Source organism: Sorghum bicolor, chromosome 3 (assembly GCF_000003195.3).
Source record: "Sorghum bicolor cultivar BTx623 chromosome 3, Sorghum_bicolor_NCBIv3, whole genome shotgun sequence".
NCBI classification, from domain to species: domain Eukaryota; kingdom Viridiplantae; phylum Streptophyta; class Magnoliopsida; order Poales; family Poaceae; genus Sorghum; species Sorghum bicolor.
The window spans coordinates 4,169,039-4,189,326 of NC_012872.2; the positions used below are offsets into that span (position 1 = coordinate 4,169,039).

General features: G+C 42.6%; 1 protein-coding gene across 1 annotated transcript; it reads left to right on the plus strand.

Annotated features, from left to right (window-relative positions):
- LOC8056529 (ABC transporter G family member 31) lies at nt 9,087–18,471 on the plus strand. Its single transcript, XM_002455036.2, has 24 exons — nt 9,087–9,385; nt 10,065–10,185; nt 10,371–10,459; nt 10,585–10,669; nt 10,904–11,063; nt 11,141–11,217; nt 11,293–11,346; nt 11,624–11,714; nt 11,838–12,139; nt 12,212–12,493; nt 13,129–13,445; nt 13,535–13,695; nt 13,770–13,873; nt 14,082–14,238; nt 14,325–14,444; nt 14,536–14,627; nt 14,717–15,049; nt 15,119–15,409; nt 15,800–15,883; nt 15,965–16,098; nt 16,183–16,410; nt 16,521–16,692; nt 16,789–17,043; nt 17,920–18,471. Exons 1-24 carry the CDS (start codon nt 9,087–9,089, stop codon nt 18,190–18,192), a joined length of 4,281 nt encoding a protein of 1,426 aa, XP_002455081.1. The 3' UTR covers nt 18,193–18,471.

Below are 20,288 nucleotides of genomic sequence, written 5' to 3' on the forward strand. Positions count from 1 at the left end.
TTCAGTTATCTATATTACTGATGGCAGCAATTGTACACAGTCAAAAGTATAAGCAAGAATTGTGAGCTGCTCTTGACGTACAGAGCTGCCTGTTAGTAATTTGCTTGGCTTAGCTTGAGAATGAATACTAATGTCCAAATAACGTCAGCATCTGCCTGGATAATTCATAATTCAAGTGTCTGCAAGTAAGATAGATCTACTATATCTATAAAGCAGTGTTAAAAAGGACTCCTCAAGTTTGCACATAGAAATTACGGGATTAATAAAAAATGCAGTTGGATTTTAAGATAATCTAATGGTATAGATGTACTAGAAATTACCAGAAAATAGAACCAATGGTTTTTTTTAATGACCTAATAGTCTAAATCCAAAGGAAAATGTATGCCAAATATAATCTGCATTTAAACTTTTTCCGTACCTACGGTGCTGTAAGCCAAAAACTCTTCTCCTATTTTAATAAACACGTCTTCAAGGAAAAATATAAAAGTCATCAAGACCAATAAAGTTTATTTATAGAAAAGTTACAGACATCAAATTACGGTTGGAAGAATAGTTTTGAGGAAATTGTGTCAATTTATGTAATCCTTATCTTTTAAAATTGCTTCTTCTCTGAAAATTAATTCTGAATTTATAACTGAACTCACAAAAAATATTAGTTTGAATTTCATATGTGTTACTATAAGTGAAGTTACAAAATCATTTCATTTCCTCTCATGGCTAAAAACTGCCATGTTGATCCTTTGGGCCCCTATCCCATGATCCTGGCTTCAATTCGCCAGCACCGGCAGTGCAGAAGCGGCGCATCAATGTTCAGTAGTCGTCCAAATGTGGCAGCTTGCGCAGGATAACGACTCTTGCTGCTGCGCCTGCCCTGCATCCGCGCGCTGAAAGAGACGCAGCCTCGAGAGGAAATGACAAGGAAGCAAAGGAAAAACCCAGAGGAAATGCTGATGACGAATGAAGGCAACATGATACTAGTATCTGCAGGCCGTTACGCTACTGAAAAAGACTTTTGCTACGAGTTGGTAAAGCGGACGAACCGATCATCAAGAAAACGGTGTTCATTTTGGAGGCAGGGACGACGGGACGCTCCGTTGTTTTCATGTGGTCAGTGTGATGCCGGCCGGTCCGTTCTGTTGAGGCTGAGGATCGAGGAGTATAAATGGCTGCAGGAGAAAGCTGGTGAAGCACCAGCGCTGTCTTCAATTCAATACTAAGAGTAAGAGCAAGTATTATGGTGGACTGTAACCTGGCTAAATGCTGATGTAGATGAGAGAAGGGAGAAGAGAGAAGAAGCAGGCTGTAAGCTTACAGCTAACTTAGACACAATAACCAAGAAACTTTGTGAGTGAGATAAGTGGGTCATGTATTAATAGTGAATAACTAACTATTATATAGGTGGGCTGGGAGAAGACTGTAAGGAACCTTACCGTCAGCAAGTGGGCTGTATTATTAAACTTGCTCTAAGTACTATTTAAGTCCCAGAATCATAGAGCAGGATGCTTATATATATTGCCATCAAGTTGGGGCTTTCTTGGTCGGGTGTCATGCCATTGTCATAACGCACAGGACGTTTGCTCCGATTTCTGGGCAAAGTTTATGAGTGGCCAGAGCACAGGGCTTGTTTAGTTTAAAAAAAATTGCAAAACGAATACCGTAGCATTTTTGTTTATATTTGATAAATATTGTTTAATTATGGACTAACTTGGTTTAAAAAATTTATCTCGCAAATTACATGTAAACTGTGTAATTAGTTATTTATTTTATCTATATTTAATGCTTTATGTATGTGTCACAAGATTCGATGTGATGGAGAATCTGAAAAAATTGCAAATTTTTTTAAACTAAACAAGGGCTTGTCGTGGCTTGTCGTGAGGATACATCAAGGTCAAGCGCCCCGCTACGATAACCCAACCAACTCGCAATCGGTAGAAACACAGGGTCACTTGTCGTTAATTTGGCATTAATCGGTAGAAACACAGCTACTCCTACTAGTGACACCGTCGTAATTTCAATCTTCACCTGTTAAATGTTGCCAGTTTGCCACCCATCCATCCCAATTATTGTCAATTGTTGCCCAGTGCCGACCGCTGGCCCGGGAGTTGTACTTCCTCGATGTTGCCATTGTCACCCATCTCATCCCGTAAACGGACCAAAATCCAACGAACAGTGGCTTCACCAGCACCAGCACAAGCACAAGCACCATAAGGCCCTGTTTAGTTTCCCACCCAAAAAAATTTCATCCATCCCATCGATCTTTAGACACATCATGAAACATTAAATGTAGATAAAAAAATAAACTAATTACACAGTTTGGTTGAAAATCGCGAGACGAATCTTTTAAGCCTAGTTAGTCCATGATTAGCCTTAAGTGCTACAGTAACCCACATGTGCTAATGATAAATTAATTATGCTTAATATATTTGTCCTCCCGTTTTCTGACAAACTATGTAATTTGTTTTTTATTAGTTTCTAAAAACTCCTCCCAACATCCTTCCGACACATCCGATGTATCATGCAAAAATTTTTCATCTCCAATCTAAACAGGGCCTAAGCCAAGAATTAGCCATACTTTTTTGGGACACACAATAGTGTTTTTCCAGCGTCAGCATCACCAGCAACAAGCACAGAAACGATCCAGCTAAGGCCTTGTTTAGTTCGCAAAATTTTTTAAGATTTTCCGTCGTATCGAATCTTTGGTCGCATGTATAAAACATTAAATATATATAAAAATAAAAAATAATTGCATAGTTTACCTGTAATTTGTGAGATAAATCTTTTGAGCCTAGTTACTCCGTGATTGGACAATATGTATCAAATAAAAACGAAAGTGCTACACTAACCGAACACCAAAATTTTTGCGAACTAAACAAAGCCTACCAGGAAAGCTTACAATAAATCAGCATCAGCATCATCAGCAACCAGCACAGAAACGATCCAGCTAACAGGAAAGCACGGCGTTGCACTGACTGTCGCCCGCCAAGGAAGGACTGTCGCTTGCTTATACTCGTTAGTCGTTACAGTACCTCACGTTCACAGCGCAAACTCCTAGCTTCCTCTCGATCTCTCTTTCTCAATCTCAGCGGCAGTGGGCGCGCGGGGTGGCCAAAGCCCAAAGGCCATGTGGATGCAGCAGCCACCGGTCGCGGTCGTCGTTGATCATATCGGTCCCGAGATCTCTCATGACGCACGCGCTGCTGCTACCTTTGGTGTTTGGGCGCCAAGCGCCATCCATAACTGCCAATCTCGCTCGCAGCACCAGCTAGCGGCCGCTCCGTCCCGCCCCGTGGTAAAGAGGATACGAGATCAATGCCGCAGTTTTTTCTTCAGAGGTTGTTGGGCGTCCCTGCTGGAGCGAGCGACGGAGGTTGAGGTTGAGGGCTTGAGGCCTGCAGTTGCAGCTGGCGGTCCAGCTGCCGAAGAAAACTTTGCCTGTCGCTAGAAGCCTAGAATCAGGACGGCAACACAAGATCAGACGGACGAGGACGATCGGCCCGACCGAGGCCTTCAGGCTTCAGATCCGGTGGTCTGCTCTGCTCACATCAGATGATCAGAGAACTTGTCAATTGTGGGCTTTCACTTTCAGGGGATGAATGGATCGGATAATTGTGCATTTGGGCCGAGCTCGTTTGTTTGAAATTATCCGTCGAATCTACCGTCATTTAACGGTATTTTTCTCTCGTAACACATCAGCGAACAGCAGCCAAGCGAACAGTACAATCAGCCATGCGCTGTGTGTCCTCAACTCCACTGACTTCGCAATCAAAGAACCCCATGGACATGCATGTCATTCCGGATCTGTGCAGCGAGGTAGGAGTAACAATCAAGCGTAACAGCACCCAAGACTGTACAGTACATACTCGTGCCCCGGCTCGCATGCCTGCATGTGCTGTGCTGTCTAGCGCTTGCACGCGCACAGGCCGACCGCCAGATCCACTGTAGATCTGAGAGAGAGTGTAACGTGTGGCTTCCTAGTTCCTAGTACAGTAGTACTACTACTACATGGCAGAGACGACAATACAAGCCAGAAGACACGCCCTACTGGCTACTGCTGCGACGGCAATGCGAGATCCGAGTTACAGGCAGGCAATTGGACTCTTGGGGGTTGTTTCGTGTGAGGATCCCTGCGAGACTCCTGCCCTGCGTTCCAAACGGAGCTTGACGAGTCCACGACGACGTGGGGGGTAATTACTGCAGCTCGCAATTGCGGTTGGCAGGAGGCCATATATTATTGGCCCATGAATGCCGCGCCCAGCAATTCAACGAAGAGAAGGCACACCCCCCGCAGTTATTGCGGCGAGCTGTGGCGCCAGGCCACCGGCCATGGGCCATGGCCCAAGACAAGCGAAGCAGCTGTATCGGTGGCCCCTGTGCTGTCTCCAACCCCAGCCAAGCCCGGCTGGCGCTTGCCTCCAATTTCTTTTCTTCTTCTTCCTTTCAGTTTCAATCTTCCTCAACCGTGGCGACAGTGCATGCCTGCCCCTAGCCTATGCTCGATCATCGTTCATCGGAGCAGTACGATGCCATCCTTCTACCTGCCACTGTCGTCGTGAACCACTGAAGGGCCTTGTTTAGTTCACCTCAAAAATCAAAAAATTTTCAAGATTTTTCATCACATCGAATCTTACGGCACATACATCGAGCACTAAATAGAAACGAAAATAAAAACTAATTACATAATTTACCTGTAAATTGCGAGATGAATCTTTTAAGCCTAGTTACTCCATAATTGAATAATGTTTGTCAAATAAAAATAAAAGTGGTACAGTTCTGAAAAAAAAAGTTTTTAGAACTAAACAAGACCTAATTTGGTCATCAGCAAAAAGTCTCCGGTTTGGTTTGCTCACCACGGTACTCCAGCTTGAAGATTGAAGGAGTACTCCGTACGTACTGCCGCGTGCTGATAGACTGGAGCCAAAGTACTGCGACCAACAACCACTAGGCACAGACACTGCAGTGCACAGCTAGCCTGCAGTTAGGTACTACCTTCGCCGCAAAAGAACATAGGCCTTGTTTAGTTCTAAAAATTTTTGCAAAATCGACACGGTAGCAATTTCGTTTGTATTTGACAAATATTATCCAATCATGGACTAACTAGGCTCAAAAGATTCGTCTCGTCAATTCCGACCAAACTGTGCAATTAGTTTTTATTTTCGTCTATATTTTATACTCCATGCATGTGTCTAAAGATTCGATGTGACGGGGAATCTGAAAAACTCTGCAAAATTTTTTGGGAACTAAACAAGGCCATAATTATAAAAATTGTATTGGTCAAAGTAGCTTAAGTTTTACCAAATATTCCCTCTTGTATCTGTAAAAAAAAGTTATTTTTGGGTATTTTTCGGGTTAGATATTTGAAATATAAATCATAAATAACTTTTAAGTTATTGAATTTGGAAATGTGAAAACCATAATACTATTATAAAAATATATACACACCGCTTTTTGATACAATGTTTTTGTGAAAACAAGAAGTCAAAGTTAGTCTTTAGAGACCGTGTCGTTGTTCTAAAGAACTGTCTTTATAGGTATAGAGGAAGTATATAGTAAATAGTACAAGCATTTATGTCTCTAAATAAATTTATTATAAAAATATATTCTATAACTAATATAAAGATATACTTATTTTTGTCTTATTAGTGTTACTACTTTTTCATATAATCTTAGTCAAAGTTCAGATTTTTTATCTTCTCAAGATGTGAGAATAGTATTCTTTTGTAGACCTAGAAAGTACTCAATCCATCCCAAATTGTAAGTCGTTTGACTTTTTTAATATCAAGTTTGACCATTCGTCTTATTCAAAGTTTTGTACAAAATATCACTTTTTTTGTTGTGTATTGGTTTATTAATAAAAGTTCTTCAAGAATGACTTAAATTTGACTATATTTGTACAAATTTTTTAAATAAGACGAGTGGTCAAATTTAGGGTAAAAAAAGTCAAACGACTTACAATTTAGGATGGAGGGAGTATTAGGCATGGAGTTGCAACAGGGCAGCACTGTTTTTTAATCACATCACAGCCACAGGGAGCTGGAAATAAAATTGCACGGCCGGGGTGCTTCTTCACGTGCGACGGGCCATGCATACATGGTGCCAACCTGTTGGCGCTGGCAACCAGCTCGTGCTTGCCGTGCAACTGTAAACATGTCCACGTACTACCGTCCTTGTCCTTCGCCCTTCCTTGCTCTCGCTCGCTGTGGTGCCATGCCATGCAAACGCTTGCAGCCACGCACGGCGAAAACAGCTCAGACATCATCATTGGAACGCTAGAATTTCATAAAGAAAAATTGTCAAGATCTCAATGTGAAATGGTAAAAGCATTTCAATGCCAATGTGCCTTTTCAATTTGTTCCAAATTATAGGTTACTCTATAGCTTCTCTCCTAAGTGCATGTTTGTTTGAGTTATAGTAGCTTTTGTTTTTTTTTTCTTCTCAAAGGCTAGCTTTCTGGCAGACAGCGAATCCACGTGTATTTGTCGGGGTCACTTGACCCTGGTAACTTTCTGATAACTCACTAAAAGTAAATTACTCTTTCAAATAGGGAATCAACACATTCTTGACCCTGTTTCTAAATGCTTGACTTTTGGCTTTTGGTTTCTAGTTTTTGTCTATTTGTTATTGAATTTTGTAAAAAAAATTAGTTTCTCAAAATTCGTTTTATTTAGCAATGTCCAATCATGGACTAGTTAGGTTTAAAGGATTCATCTCGCAAATTAGGGGATGTTTGGTTAGAGGTATTAAAGTTTAATAGGTACTGTGGCTCTTTCGTTTTATTTTGTAATTAGTGTCCAATCATACACTAATTAGGCTCAAAAGATTTGTCTCGCAAATTACTCTCTACCCGTACGTTTTTAGTTTCATAAATAGTCCATATTTAGTACTCTATGTATCTAGACATTCAATGTGACGAAAGTTAAAGCTTACCGATACAAAAAACCAAACATGGCGTGTTATTCTCTAGCTATATTTTTAATATATTTAATACTCTCTCTATATATATCTAAATATTCAATACGATGAAAATTAACGTTTAGCTCCCTCGACCAAACGGCACCTTGACACAGAACAATTACCGTGTCCGGTAATAAACAGTAAAAAGGAAGTAACTTTTTTTGAGCAACAGTAAATAGGAAGTAAATGAAAGGCTACTCCGTAGTACTTTCTTTATATCCACAAAGAAAGTCATTTCCAAAAAGATTTGGATCAAATATTGAAAATATAAATCATAAATAACTTTTAAGTTGTTAAGTTTGAAAATATAAAAATTATATAAATAGATTTGTCTTAAAAATTATTTTTATAAAAATATACATATACCACTTTTTGCTAATTTTTTTTATAAAAATAAAGTGTTAAAATTAGGCTTTAGAGACCATGTCGTTGTCCTAAGCGACTTATGGGATGTTTGGTTGGGGTTGGTAAAGTTTAACAGGTACGGTAGCATTTTCGTCTTATTTGAAAATTATTGTCTAATCATAGACTAATTAGGCTCAAAAGATTCGTCTCATAAATTACTTTCTATCTATGTTTTTAGTTTCGTAAATAGTCTATATTTAGTAATCCATACTTGTGTCCAAATATTCGTGTGACGGACGGTAAAAATTACCAAATACCCCCTTATGGCAGTACTCACTGGAGTCTGAACTGGAAAGCCGGTGCAAAGTTTTTTTTTTTTTTTGAGCAAGGGAAAGCCGGTGCAAAGTGGAGAGGTTCTTCTGGAGTATGTATTAAATGGGCCCCGAAAAAGCCCAGAAGAACCAAACCCGGGGAGTCTCACTGGAGTCTGAACTGGAAAGCCGGTGCACGGCCTCCCCATTCGAAAAAAGTCTACTTTACGTCCCTCAACTTTCGCGAAAGTCTGATTTTCGTCCCTGAACTTTAAAACCGGACAAAATACATCCCTCAACTTTTAAACTGTGCACATTACATCCTTACCTGGTTTTGAAAGCGGTTTTACCTTTTTCTTTTTATTTATTTTGGCTGAATATTTTGAAAAATCACAATAAATCATATAAAAATCATAAAATTAAAAACTCAATTTTGTTGGACTTTAGATCAGTAGATCTACACATTGAATATATAATATAGTATGTTCTAGTACAATTTTTTTTGATGCATCATTAGATCTATGTTTTTCTGTAATTAATTAGACTAATTATAGCTACATTTTCTATGGTCCAATTGTGATGAAATTTATATGGTGAGCTAATTATTCTATGTTTGAGTTATAGTAAAAATTTTATACTCATTGAATCACGTATTACTTAGTTATAGATTTATTTAGGTTTATGCTTGTTAAATTATAATAAATCTATAACTAAGTTATACATGATCTAATGAGTATGAAATTTTTACCATAGTTTAAACATATAATAATTAGTCTAACATAAAAAATCACCACAATTAGACCACACAAACTATAGCTATGAATTATTCTAATTAATTATAGAAAAACACAGATCTAAAGCTACAATAAAAATTTTGTACTAAAGCATACTATATTATATGTTCACTATGTAGATCTACTTATCTGGAGTCCAACAAAATCAGATTTACTATTTTATGAATTTTATGTGATTTACTATAATTTTACAAATATTCAGCCAAAATAAATAAAAATAAAAAAGACAAAACTGTCTTCAAAACCGCTCATAGCCATGTCAGGGACGTAATATGCATGGTTTCAAAAATTGAGGGATATATTTTACCCGGTTTTGAAGTTCAGGGATGAAAATCAGACTTTTGGAAAAGTTGAGGGACGTAAAGTGGACTTCTTCCTCCCCATTTCCCTCCCTTTCCTGTGATCCTCTCCGCTACGCTAAAACCCCCGAGGATTAGAGGGGCAAAGCAGAGAGAGAAAGTCCGGGGGCGACTGATCGAATGGGAGAGAGAGAGAAGGCGGCCATGGCCGCGCGCACCATAAATGCGAGCGAGTCGGTGGATCCACCCCAGTCCGCCATTACCACCGCCTGCCAGTACGCCCTCCTTAAATCCCCGCACTGCTGCGCCACCCACCCGGCGGAAGGGCGTGCGCAGCGGCAACTAGCTAGGGTTTGGCGGGGCGGGGGAGACCGATCGGGGGCGACATGTGGGCGGCGGAGGCGGCGTTCTCGCGCTCGGGGTCGTGGCGGGAGGCGGAGGACGAGCGGGAGGCGCTGCGGTGGGCGGCGTTGCAGCGGCTCCCCACCGTCACCCGCGCGCGACGGGGCCTGCTCAGGTCCCCGGCTCCCGACGGGGCCGCGGTCGTCGAGGGGGACGACGTGCTCTGCGAGGTCGACGTCGCCGGGCTCTCCTCCGGCGACCGCACCGCGCTCGTCGACCGCCTCCTCGCCGACTCTGGCGACGCCGAGCACTTCTTCCGTCGCATACGCAGCCGCTTCGACGCGTGAGTAGTACACTCCTGCATTTAATTTGCTCGCCCGTCAAATTATGTCCAGTGTCGTTGTGTCCCAGTTAAAAAATTATGTCTCGTCCTCGTCGTCTCTCTCTCCGTCTGGCGGTGTACTACGAACGCCCCAGTTCGCCGCCTCCGCACGCGCGGGCGGCGCGCTGACGAGCTTGCGCAGAAGCTTCTAGAAGCGCTCGCTACGTTCCTGTGGTACGGCCAAAAGGACCCAATCGCGCGTTGCCTGACATATGGGCCCAACAGCCCATCCACGGGGTTTGGGAATTGGGGCATTGGGCCGCTGCCTGGCAGGTGCTACTTGTGGCCTCGAAGATTTTTCTTCTCTGAATGGGCTGTTCAGAATCAGAAGTTTCCAGGGCATGGCCCACTGATGCGCAGGCCATGATTGGCCTCCGCGTGCGGATGCGGAAGCAGTAGGCAGAGCACCAGCGGTCCCAGGCGCGAAGTGTTCACCAGATCGCCTGTTGGCAGCAGCGCTAGTCGTGCTACTCGTATGACGATTGACGAGCTGCATACGTGACCGCTGGTCGCTTCTGTCAAATAATTTGCCTCCTTCGGAAGCACATACTAAAAGTTGTATCGCGGCATCACATGTTGTGCTGATCTTGCTTTTGGGCTCTGAAACTCTGTTGTTTTTCCGGTCTCCTCACTCCTGCAGAGTGCACATAGAGTTCCCCAAGATCGAAGTGAGGTACGAGGATCTGACAGTGGACGCCTACGTGCATGTTGGGAGCAGGGCGCTACCGACCATTCCGAACTTCATATGCAACATGACAGAGGTTGGCCCATAGCTCTTAACTGCAAAATTTTCGTCAATTTACGTTCTTCATTATATCGGTTGTTCGAAACTAGTTCTCCATGTGAAAGTGACGATTAAACAAGTTTTCTACGTCAGTGGAAGAATTACTGCATCAGTGTAACTCTTGTAGAATTTAATATTGACATGCCTTGTTCTCTTTAATAGGCGTTTCTGAGGCATCTGAGGATCTATCGAGGGGGAAGAGTTAAACTGCCAATTTTGGACAACATCAGTGGGGTAATTCGCCCATCGAGGTGCGTGTGGAGAATCTGTCTCCCCCATCAAGAATTCCAGGAATATTGCATATCATTGTTTTTTATTTATGGAACACAAAATTAAGCTCTGCTTCAATGTGCACATGCATTGGCTCGTGCTGCAGAATGACACTGCTTTTGGGCCCTCCAAGTTCCGGGAAGACCACCTTGCTTCTTGCTCTTGCTGGACGGCTAGGTCCTGGACTAAAGGTTTGTAACATCGCATCAATCACTTTTCTTTCTTCGAATGCTTGTTCCTCAAAAGTGATGGTTGACTCTTTGTATCTGGGTTAACCCAACCCGTTCTTTGTCTATCACGAGGCCAGACTGCCGGACTGGCCCGACTGGCATCTTCTATTTCCTGACAATGGATTCTCATCAGCAAAATTAGCTTTTCAGGCCCCACATCTTGTTACTGACAGGAAGCACCCAAATTTGTTGTAGATGTCCGGGAACATTACTTACAACGGCCACCATTTGAACGAATTCGTGCCTCAGCGAACATCAGCTTATGTCAGTCAGCAAGACTGGCATGCTTCAGAGATGACGGTCAGGGAAACTCTGGAGTTTGCCGGGCGCTGTCAGGGTGTTGGAATAAAGTATGGTAGGTCACTGCACCGCGAATTAGTCAAGTTTTGCTGTTCCTTGATTGTTTGGTCTTTGACATCAACCAACCTGCAGACATGCTTGTTGAACTGCTGAGGAGAGAAAAGAATGCGGGGATAAAACCTGATGAGGACCTAGATGTGTTCATGAAGGTAGATTACATCTAGGCAGAATGATTATTAAATTATTAAATTATTATGTCGTAAATATTGTTCTCAACTTTTCAGGCGTTGGCTCTTGAGGGTAAGCAGACAAGCCTCGTGGCAGAGTATATAATGAAGGTATGGCATGGGATGCATCTCTTTCAGCTATTTGTCTATGTGCTCTGGACATTATCAAAACAATGTTTCTTTTATGTTTGCCATATTATTTTTTTATGCTGACCTCATTAATTTACAAATTCTTTATGATGTTATTCTACAGCTGTTAGTGGACACACTCTTTTCTAAATCTTATTTTTCTTATTATTTTCAAAAGCTTTTGGCACTTTTTTTTTGTAACCTCTTGATTACATTACTGTGCCAAGACTTCTGAATTGCTAATTTTGATCTAGCCAAGATTTTAGGGCTGGACATCTGTGCTGATACTATTGTTGGAGATGAAATGATCAAAGGGATCTCCGGAGGGCAAAAGAAACGCCTGACAACAGGTTACTGCATATTACTACCATTTATGTATGCTAGTGCTGTCATCTGAAGATGGGCTATTGCAATTTGCAATGTTGCATGCTCTTTTCAGTGTGCAAGTTGTGCTAATATTGTGGTACTTGCAGGTGAATTGCTAGTTGGTTCTGCCCGTGTGCTGTTCATGGATGAGATATCGACAGGCCTTGACAGTGCAACTACATATCAGATTATCAAATACCTAAGGCATTCCACACATGCCCTTGACGGCACTACGATCGTATCCTTGCTGCAGCCAGCTCCGGAAACATATGAGCTATTTGATGATGTCATTCTTATAGCTGAAGGTCAAATCGTATACCAAGGTCCACGTGAATATGCTGTTGATTTTTTTGCTGCTATGGGATTCAGGTGTCCAGAAAGAAAAAATGTGGCTGATTTTTTGCAAGAAGTACGCACCTCTGCACTTTTTAATTCTATATCAACGGAAATTTCTTGTGGATTCACGTTGCTTCCATTGCAGGTTTTGTCCAAGAAAGATCAGCAGCAGTATTGGTGCCACTATGATTATCCATACCAGTTTGTTTCTGTATCGAAATTTGCTGAAGCCTTTAAAACATTTATTATTGGTAAGAGATTGCATCAGGAATTAACTGTGCCATACAACAGACATCGCAATCATCCTGCAGCTCTTTGTACATCAAGTTACGGTGTCAAAAGGCTCGAGCTTCTCAAGTCCAACTATCAGTGGCAGCGTCTGCTCATGAAAAGGAACTCATTCATATATGTCTTCAAATTCATTCAGGTATTATCAATTATGATTTGCTGTATAATACATGCACTAGGTAACAATGCTGTTGAACGGTCGATACAAAAAGCTTATGCATTAACATAAGAGCTAAAACTTGCTCAGAGTAAAAACCAAAAACCACATTGCCCTCACTAACCTATTCTGATATTTTACCTCAGAATTCTCAATACCATACCGGTGGTTTCAATTGGATTAGGAGTTCTAGCAGCGACTGTGTACCGCTGTTATTTCTTTGTTTTTTTCAGGGAGTTGTTTTTGGTTTCTTTGTAGTTGTGGAGGGGTAGTCTTTTCGCCTGGTAAATCTCCAGGCTGTTTTTTCTCTGTACAGGCTTTGTTTTTTCTTTTTATCGTCTAATAAAATCCGCGGCAAAGCTTTTGCCGTCCTTTCTAAAAAAAAATCTCAATACCATGAAATAATAATGTGAAGTTGTCACTCATCAAACAAATTAATGCAAAAAAGTTATCCTCATTCTTAAATATTGAATAATAGCTTATGACTAGATTGATAAACACATATTCTTACATCTTCGTGCTTCCATCAGATGTTGTGAGTTTGAGATTAATGGCACATTTTAATTTTTGTTGTCAATTCCAATCAAAGACGTTTTAACATGGTCTCTTTTTGGCAGCTTCTTCTTGTTGCCCTTATCACAATGACGGTGTTTTTCAGATCGACAATGCACCATGATTCAGTTGATGATGGAATCATTTATCTTGGTGCCCTTTACTTTGCAATAGTTATGATTCTGTTCAATGGCTTCACTGAAGTCTCGATGTTGGTCACAAAGCTTCCTGTTCTTTACAAGCACAGGGACCTGCACTTCTACCCACCATGGGCATATACACTTCCTTCTTGGCTCTTGAGCATTCCAACCTCACTTTACGAGTCAGGAATGTGGGTGCTTGTAACATATTATGTGGTTGGTTATGATCCCCAATTTACAAGGTAGTTGACACTATCTTTTTTCCATTTTTCTTCTGACCAGAGTGTCAGAGTTATTTGACATTTGAAAGTCGATCCTTTCTCATCTGCAGATTTTTGGGACAATTTTTGTTGCTTTTCTTTCTGCACCAAACATCTTTGGCTCTTTTCCGGGTCATGGCCTCTTTGGGCCGCAACATGATAGTCGCTAACACCTTTGGATCATTTGCTTTGTTGGTCGTTATGATCCTCGGAGGATTCATCATAACCAAAGGTTGAGCCTCTCTGTTTTCTTATTGATAACAATTCGAGATTATATGTACCTAATGTTCCCTCGATAACTAACAGAAAGCATACCAGTATGGTGGATTTGGGGTTATTGGATATCTCCTATGATGTATGCACAAAATGCTATTTCTGTCAACGAATTCCATGGGCACTCTTGGAACAAGGTAATACTTGACTTTAAATCCTCTCTCATTTCAGCAAATGCACATGTGGCATATACCTGTTATGTTTTGTAGTTTGGTTGTACACAACCAAAAACCTTGATACATATGTTCTAAGGCTATAATACCAAAATGACTTAAGATATAAGTATTAGTTTATTTTTGTAAACCTATTTTATTTTTCTATTTATACATGCTTGCTGTTTTTCAGCAATTTGCAAACCAGACCATCACAATGGGCGAAGCGATACTCACTGGATATGGATTATTCAAGGAAAAATACTGGTTTTGGATCGGTGTTGGAGCATTGTTTGGTTATGCTATTATTTTGAACATCTTGTTCACAATGTTCTTGACACTTCTCAACCGTAAGTATGCTTACCTTTTATGGCCAAAGCAAATTGACCCTTAAAATATAGTCCTCTCAGTCTCATTCAGTTTTTTTCTCCCTCAGCTATCGGTAATCTGCAAGCTGTTGTGTCCAAAGATGAAGTCCGGCACAGGGATTCTAGGAGGAAGAATGACAGGGTAGCCCTAGAGCTAAGATCATATCTGCATTCAAAGTCACTAAGCGGTAATTCTAGAAGAATGAATTGTTTTTTCATAACACCAACATGACAAAAACAATTCCCCATTCATGAATATTGACTGCGTTCCACTTGCAGGTAATCTCAAGGAACAGAAGGGGATGGTGTTACCTTTTCAACCCCTTTCTATGTGCTTCAGGAATATCAACTACTATGTTGATGTACCAGTGGTACGTCAGAGCTGGATCATTTGCAATGAGGTTTCTCAGAACTAAAAAAGATATGTATCTATTCATTCATAATCCAGTTCTGCTAGCAGGAATTAAAAACACAAGGTATAGCAGAAGACCGCCTGCAGCTGCTTGTTGATGTCACTGGAGCATTTAGGCCAGGGATACTAACAGCTCTTGTTGGAGTCAGTGGAGCTGGCAAAACCACCCTCATGGATGTTTTAGCTGGCCGGAAGACTGGAGGTCTCATTGAAGGAAGCATCACTATATCCGGCTATCCTAAGAACCAAGAGACTTTCACTAGGATATCCGGATATTGTGAACAGAATGATGTCCATTCACCTTGCTTGACTGTGATCGAGTCTTTGTTATACTCAGCATGCCTCCGGTTGCCTTCTCATGTTGATGCAGACACTCAAAGGGTAAGCCTTGATTGGTTATACATCACATGCGCCTTTTGTCCTCCTTATCCTTTGTGTTCCCTTTCATAGGCTTTTGTTGAAGAGGTGATGGAACTTGTTGAGTTGAATCCCTTAAGTGGTGCTCTTGTTGGTCTGCCTGGGGTGAATGGTTTGTCGACAGAACAACGTAAAAGGTTGACAATCGCAGTGGAGCTTGTTGCAAATCCTTCTATTGTGTTCATGGATGAGCCTACATCAGGATTGGATGCTAGATCTGCAGCCATTGTAATGAGGACAGTGCGTAATATTGTTAATACAGGACGGACTATTGTTTGCACAATCCATCAACCAAGTATTGACATATTTGAATCATTTGACGAGGTAAAAGGAGTAACTAAGAAGTCATTATATAGCTATCAATTCCATAAACACGAGTCATTTAATACTGACAAACATTCCAAAGACCTTACATGTCTGTGATGAAATCTCTACTGATTACTTATAAAAAACTAATTAGTGGATATTTCAACACAGATATGTTTAGACTTCCAGTTTCACTACGAAGAACAGTATGATATTTTTTAACGTGAAACAGTATGATATTATATCTACTTTAACAACCATCGTGACGAGAATTTTTTTAGTCTGAACCCTGATTGGTGGAAGTTCCATTGGTCTAAATTACTGAACCTACTATTTCCCCCCCTGATGTTACTACGTATAATAATTACAAAGTTTTCCTCTGCTAACTTACTTGCATATGCTGCTCAGCTTTTATTCATGAAGCGTGGAGGGCAGCTTATATATGCAGGGCCCTTAGGTGCCAAATCGCGTAATCTGGTTGACTTTTTTGAGGTATGTTTTGCAGTATGTGTTTTCTCACTGATACAAACTTACACAAAGCCTCCGTCCTTACACTCTCATATTTGGGAATAGGCAATTCCGGGAGTGCCTAAAATAAGGGATGGCTATAATCCAGCTGCATGGATGTTGGAAGTTACAAGCACTCAGATGGAACAGATTCTTGGAGTGGATTTCGCTGAATACTATCGGCAATCAAAATTATTTCAGTAAATAAATATACCCTTGTAAAATACTCTTAGGTTTTTATTTTCACCTTTTCCTCACCATTTGTTTATGCTATTTTATTTCAGGCAGACCAGAGAAATTGTTGAGGCCCTGAGCAGACCGAGCAGCGAATCGAAAGAACTTACTTTCGCCACAAAGTATGCTCAACCATTTTGTTCTCAGTATATTGCTTGCTTGTGGAAGCAAAACTTATCGTACTGGAGGAACCCTCAGTACACCGCAGTTAGATTCTTCTACACAGTTATTATTTCCTTGATGTTTGGGACCATTTGCTGGAAATTCGGTTCTAGAAGGTATGCTCCCTGATTGATTTTCCTGATAGCAATTTATCTGAATACTTACACATGGTTCCCTTTCTGGTGAGCTGAACCGAGCACATTTTTTGTTGATGTGTAATTGTCAGGGAGACCCAACATGATATATTTAATGCCATGGGTGCCATGTATGCAGCGGTGCTGTTCATAGGAATCACCAACGCTACTTCTGTTCAGCCTGTGATCTCCATTGAAAGATTTGTATCATATAGAGAGCGAGCTGCTGGGATGTATTCAGCGTTGCCTTTTGCATTTTCTCTGGTAATTCCTGTCAGAGTGTTACCCCCCCTAGAAATCATTATTTGTTCATAATATTGCGCTAACAATGGGCTCCAACTAACAATTACTCTTTGGCAGGTCACTGTGGAGTTCCCTTACATCCTTGTGCAGTCACTCATATACGGTACAATCTTCTACAGTTTGGGATCATTTGAGTGGACAGCAGCCAAGTTCCTGTGGTACCTGTTCTTCATGTACTTCACGCTGCTGTACTTCACTTTCTATGGCATGATGACCACAGCGATCACTCCAAATCATACGGTTGCTCCTATTATTGCTGCTCCATTCTACACGCTGTGGAATCTCTTCTCTGGATTCATGATCCCAAGAAAGGTATGGGAGAAACTAGCACCCCCATAATTTGCACCTAACGTCCTGTAGCTGATTTCTAAACCATATAGCCTACCAATAATTGTGAATTTTTCATGTGACATCTCATCCAAAAAGTTGAAAGTTATGACAAAAGACGTTCTAGATTTACGACACAAATATCTTTTGTTGCTTGCATTTCAGAGTTGAAATGCATTTTTTTTATTTTCATTTGGGTGACTGGAGGGAGGATGCTTTAATCCAGAGTTCCAGTCTGACTGCCCTAGGTGGGCCCATATTTTTTGTCGGGTTGGGCTCTAGCTGCAGAATGCATGAGTCCTATCTCTTATGGGCCCAATAGTAGTCCGGTAAAGGCTATTGTCCTTTTCCACAACAACTCCACACCACACCGCACTTGCCAAATGATTTTGAAGAAAGGTTCTCTCTCTCTCTCTCTCTCAAGAAAAAAAAATAAGTAATATTTTTGGTCCAAGTTTGTTTTTCTTTTACTTATAGATAGTATCCTAAAATTTCTACTTCTAAAAAGCCTTGAATGGGTAGTTCATGTAGACAGCACATGTTTTTTTTTGGGGGGGGGGGGGGGGGGAGCTAGCATGATAGAGTTTTTTCCCGGCATATATAAATAAAGTAACAAGTTTGTAAAAAATGTTCGATCAAGACACCGTTACAAGATTAAGATGACCGGGTTCCAATCCACTCACGTTGGTTTACTCTCTGGGAACTATTTGTCTGAGAACCCCCTTTGCTCCTGCGTGTCAGGGGCAATAATAGTGTTGACGCTACATGTTATACCAATGTTATTTGCACTTCAGCTTCAGCTGGAGGGTGCTCTTCGTTGCGGCAGCACTGACAGATTTACCGTCTGTTTTCTGTACGCAGCGCATCCCAGTGTGGTGGAGGTGGTACTACTGGGCCAACCCGGTGTCTTGGACGCTCTACGGGCTCCTGACCTCTCAGTTCGGCGACCTGGACCAGCCCCTGCTGCTGGCCGACGGCGTCACCTCGACCACCGTGGTGGCGTTCCTGGAGGAGCACTTCGGGTTCCGCCACGACTTCCTCTGCACCGTTGCGGCCATGGTGGCCGGCTTCTGCGTCCTCTTCGCCGTCGTCTTCGCCCTGGCCATCAAGTACCTCAACTTCCAGCGGCGATAAGAGAGGGAAGAGGTTCACCCGCCACCGACAGACCACCCAACGAAGCAAAGCAATGCATCGCAGCCCAGCCTATGTCCATCCATACTCCGATCCGTGCACGTGCAGCACAATGAATTATGAGTGGATTTTACCACCGCGTCGTATTGTCACAGTTAATTTGCCCGCCCAGAAAACATTTCGCCGGTAAATAATCTTCCGGTCGGTCACGGGAGCGAGAGTGAGAAAAAAGTAAAAACTGTATAGCCAGCTTTTCATGTAGTACTTGCTGCATTTGGCCTCCCCTCCATCGTTATACGGTGGCGTCGCTTCATGCAGGTCTTTTTTGACCGCGCCTTTTCCTCCGGTGCCCACGAGCGGCCGCCGCTGCGCCTATGGGCGGTCGACACCTGCGGGACTTTTTGACCGCTTTGCGGCTTTGGCATGCAGCCTTCGTCCCGCGTGATACTCTCTCTTTTGGATGCGTACCCGGCAGACGCCTTCCAAGCGAGCAGTGTCTTGGGAGTGTCCTCTCCTGCCTCTGCCATCTGCAGTCGAGGTCGAGGTGACGAGGTGAGTGGAGTGATCGACCCGCTTATGCAAAAGGACGAGCATCGCTCTCTCTCTCTCTCTGCAGGTACGTGGAACAGGTCGAGGAGGCCAAGCTTTATGTGCGTGTACCTGTTGTTACTGCTTGCCTGCCTGCATTCGCAGGCAGTACTGTACATGCTATGATGCTACCATAGCACAAGCTAGGCCTTGTTTAGTTCACCCTGAAAACCAAAAAGTTTTCAAGATTCCCTGTCACATCGAATCTTGTGGCACATGCATGAAATATTAAATATAGACAAAAACAAAAACTAATTACACAGTTTAGCTGGAAATCACGAGACAAATCTTTTGATCCTAGTTAGTACATGATTGGATAATATTTGTCACAAACAAACGAAAATGCTACAGTTCCGAAAAGTTTTCACTTTTCGGAACTAAACAAGGCCCTAGTGAAAAGTGAATGCCATGGTTACGCCGTGAGTGCATGCGACCCGTCCGTCCGGCCTGGCGGCGTCTGTAGTTTGTCTGCATCCGCCGCACGTTAATGTGTTACCTACGGGGCTACGGGGTGTCAGGCAGGCAGGCTGGTTGCAGCTGCAGAGCCAACGAACAATAAGCCAAAGGCCAGGCGTTTGTCTCTTTGCCTGTGCGTGCATCATCATGCATGTCATGTCTCGACGACGGACGGACGGACGGACGGACGGACGGCGGGCGGCGTCGGCGTTGGCGTGCCCGTTGGCTTGACCCATGGCTCGCGTGGGTGGCCGGACGGTCTGGCCCGCCCCGCCGTCGTCTGCGGCCTCTTCCTTCCTCGCTGGATTTTGCCGATCGAGTTGCATGTGGTGAGAGAGTGATCGAGCGTTGGATCCATATCCCACCGCCCACGCCACGCCTCCGGCAGCTAGCTAGATAAGATCACTGCCGATGGGCCGTTGATGTGATCGCCGCCAGCCTGCGCGCGCGTACGTCCGTGTCGAGCACGCAACAACGCCCACTGATCGATCATTCTCATTCGATCGATCTCCTCTGCTAGTGAGCCAATCAGTGGTCAAGCATGGACAGCTAGCTAGCTCGTGCATGGGGGCGCACAACCCGTGCGACCAAACAGGGCCTCAGATTTGTAGGGGCCTCAAAAATAACAGCCTATCAGGTGAGGTCTAATACCCAATAGTCTTAAGTCTTGGAGCAATTAACGTATCTGCATGTACTGAGTCCATGACAAGCAAATGCAAGCTCGAGTCTGGGTCACTCGTGCCGTAGCTTCTTGTTCCACAGTTCATCTCCGCACGTCTCCATTCATCTGACTCCATAGAGACCTGCTCAAACTCGGTGATTCGCTAGGCAAGGGAATCTCAAAGTCCATTGATTTGTGGTAGTGTTGAACCACCGATGAGCTGATGTATGTGAATTTTGAGATGTCTTCCGTGTGTAAATGTCTCGTACTCTTGCATTAGTATACTATATCCTTGAAATTATTTCCTGTAACTGTACGTCTTGTACTCCCTTCATTTAAAATACTCTTTTTTTTCTAGTCTAGATATATAGTTTGGCTAAGCACTTAGATATAC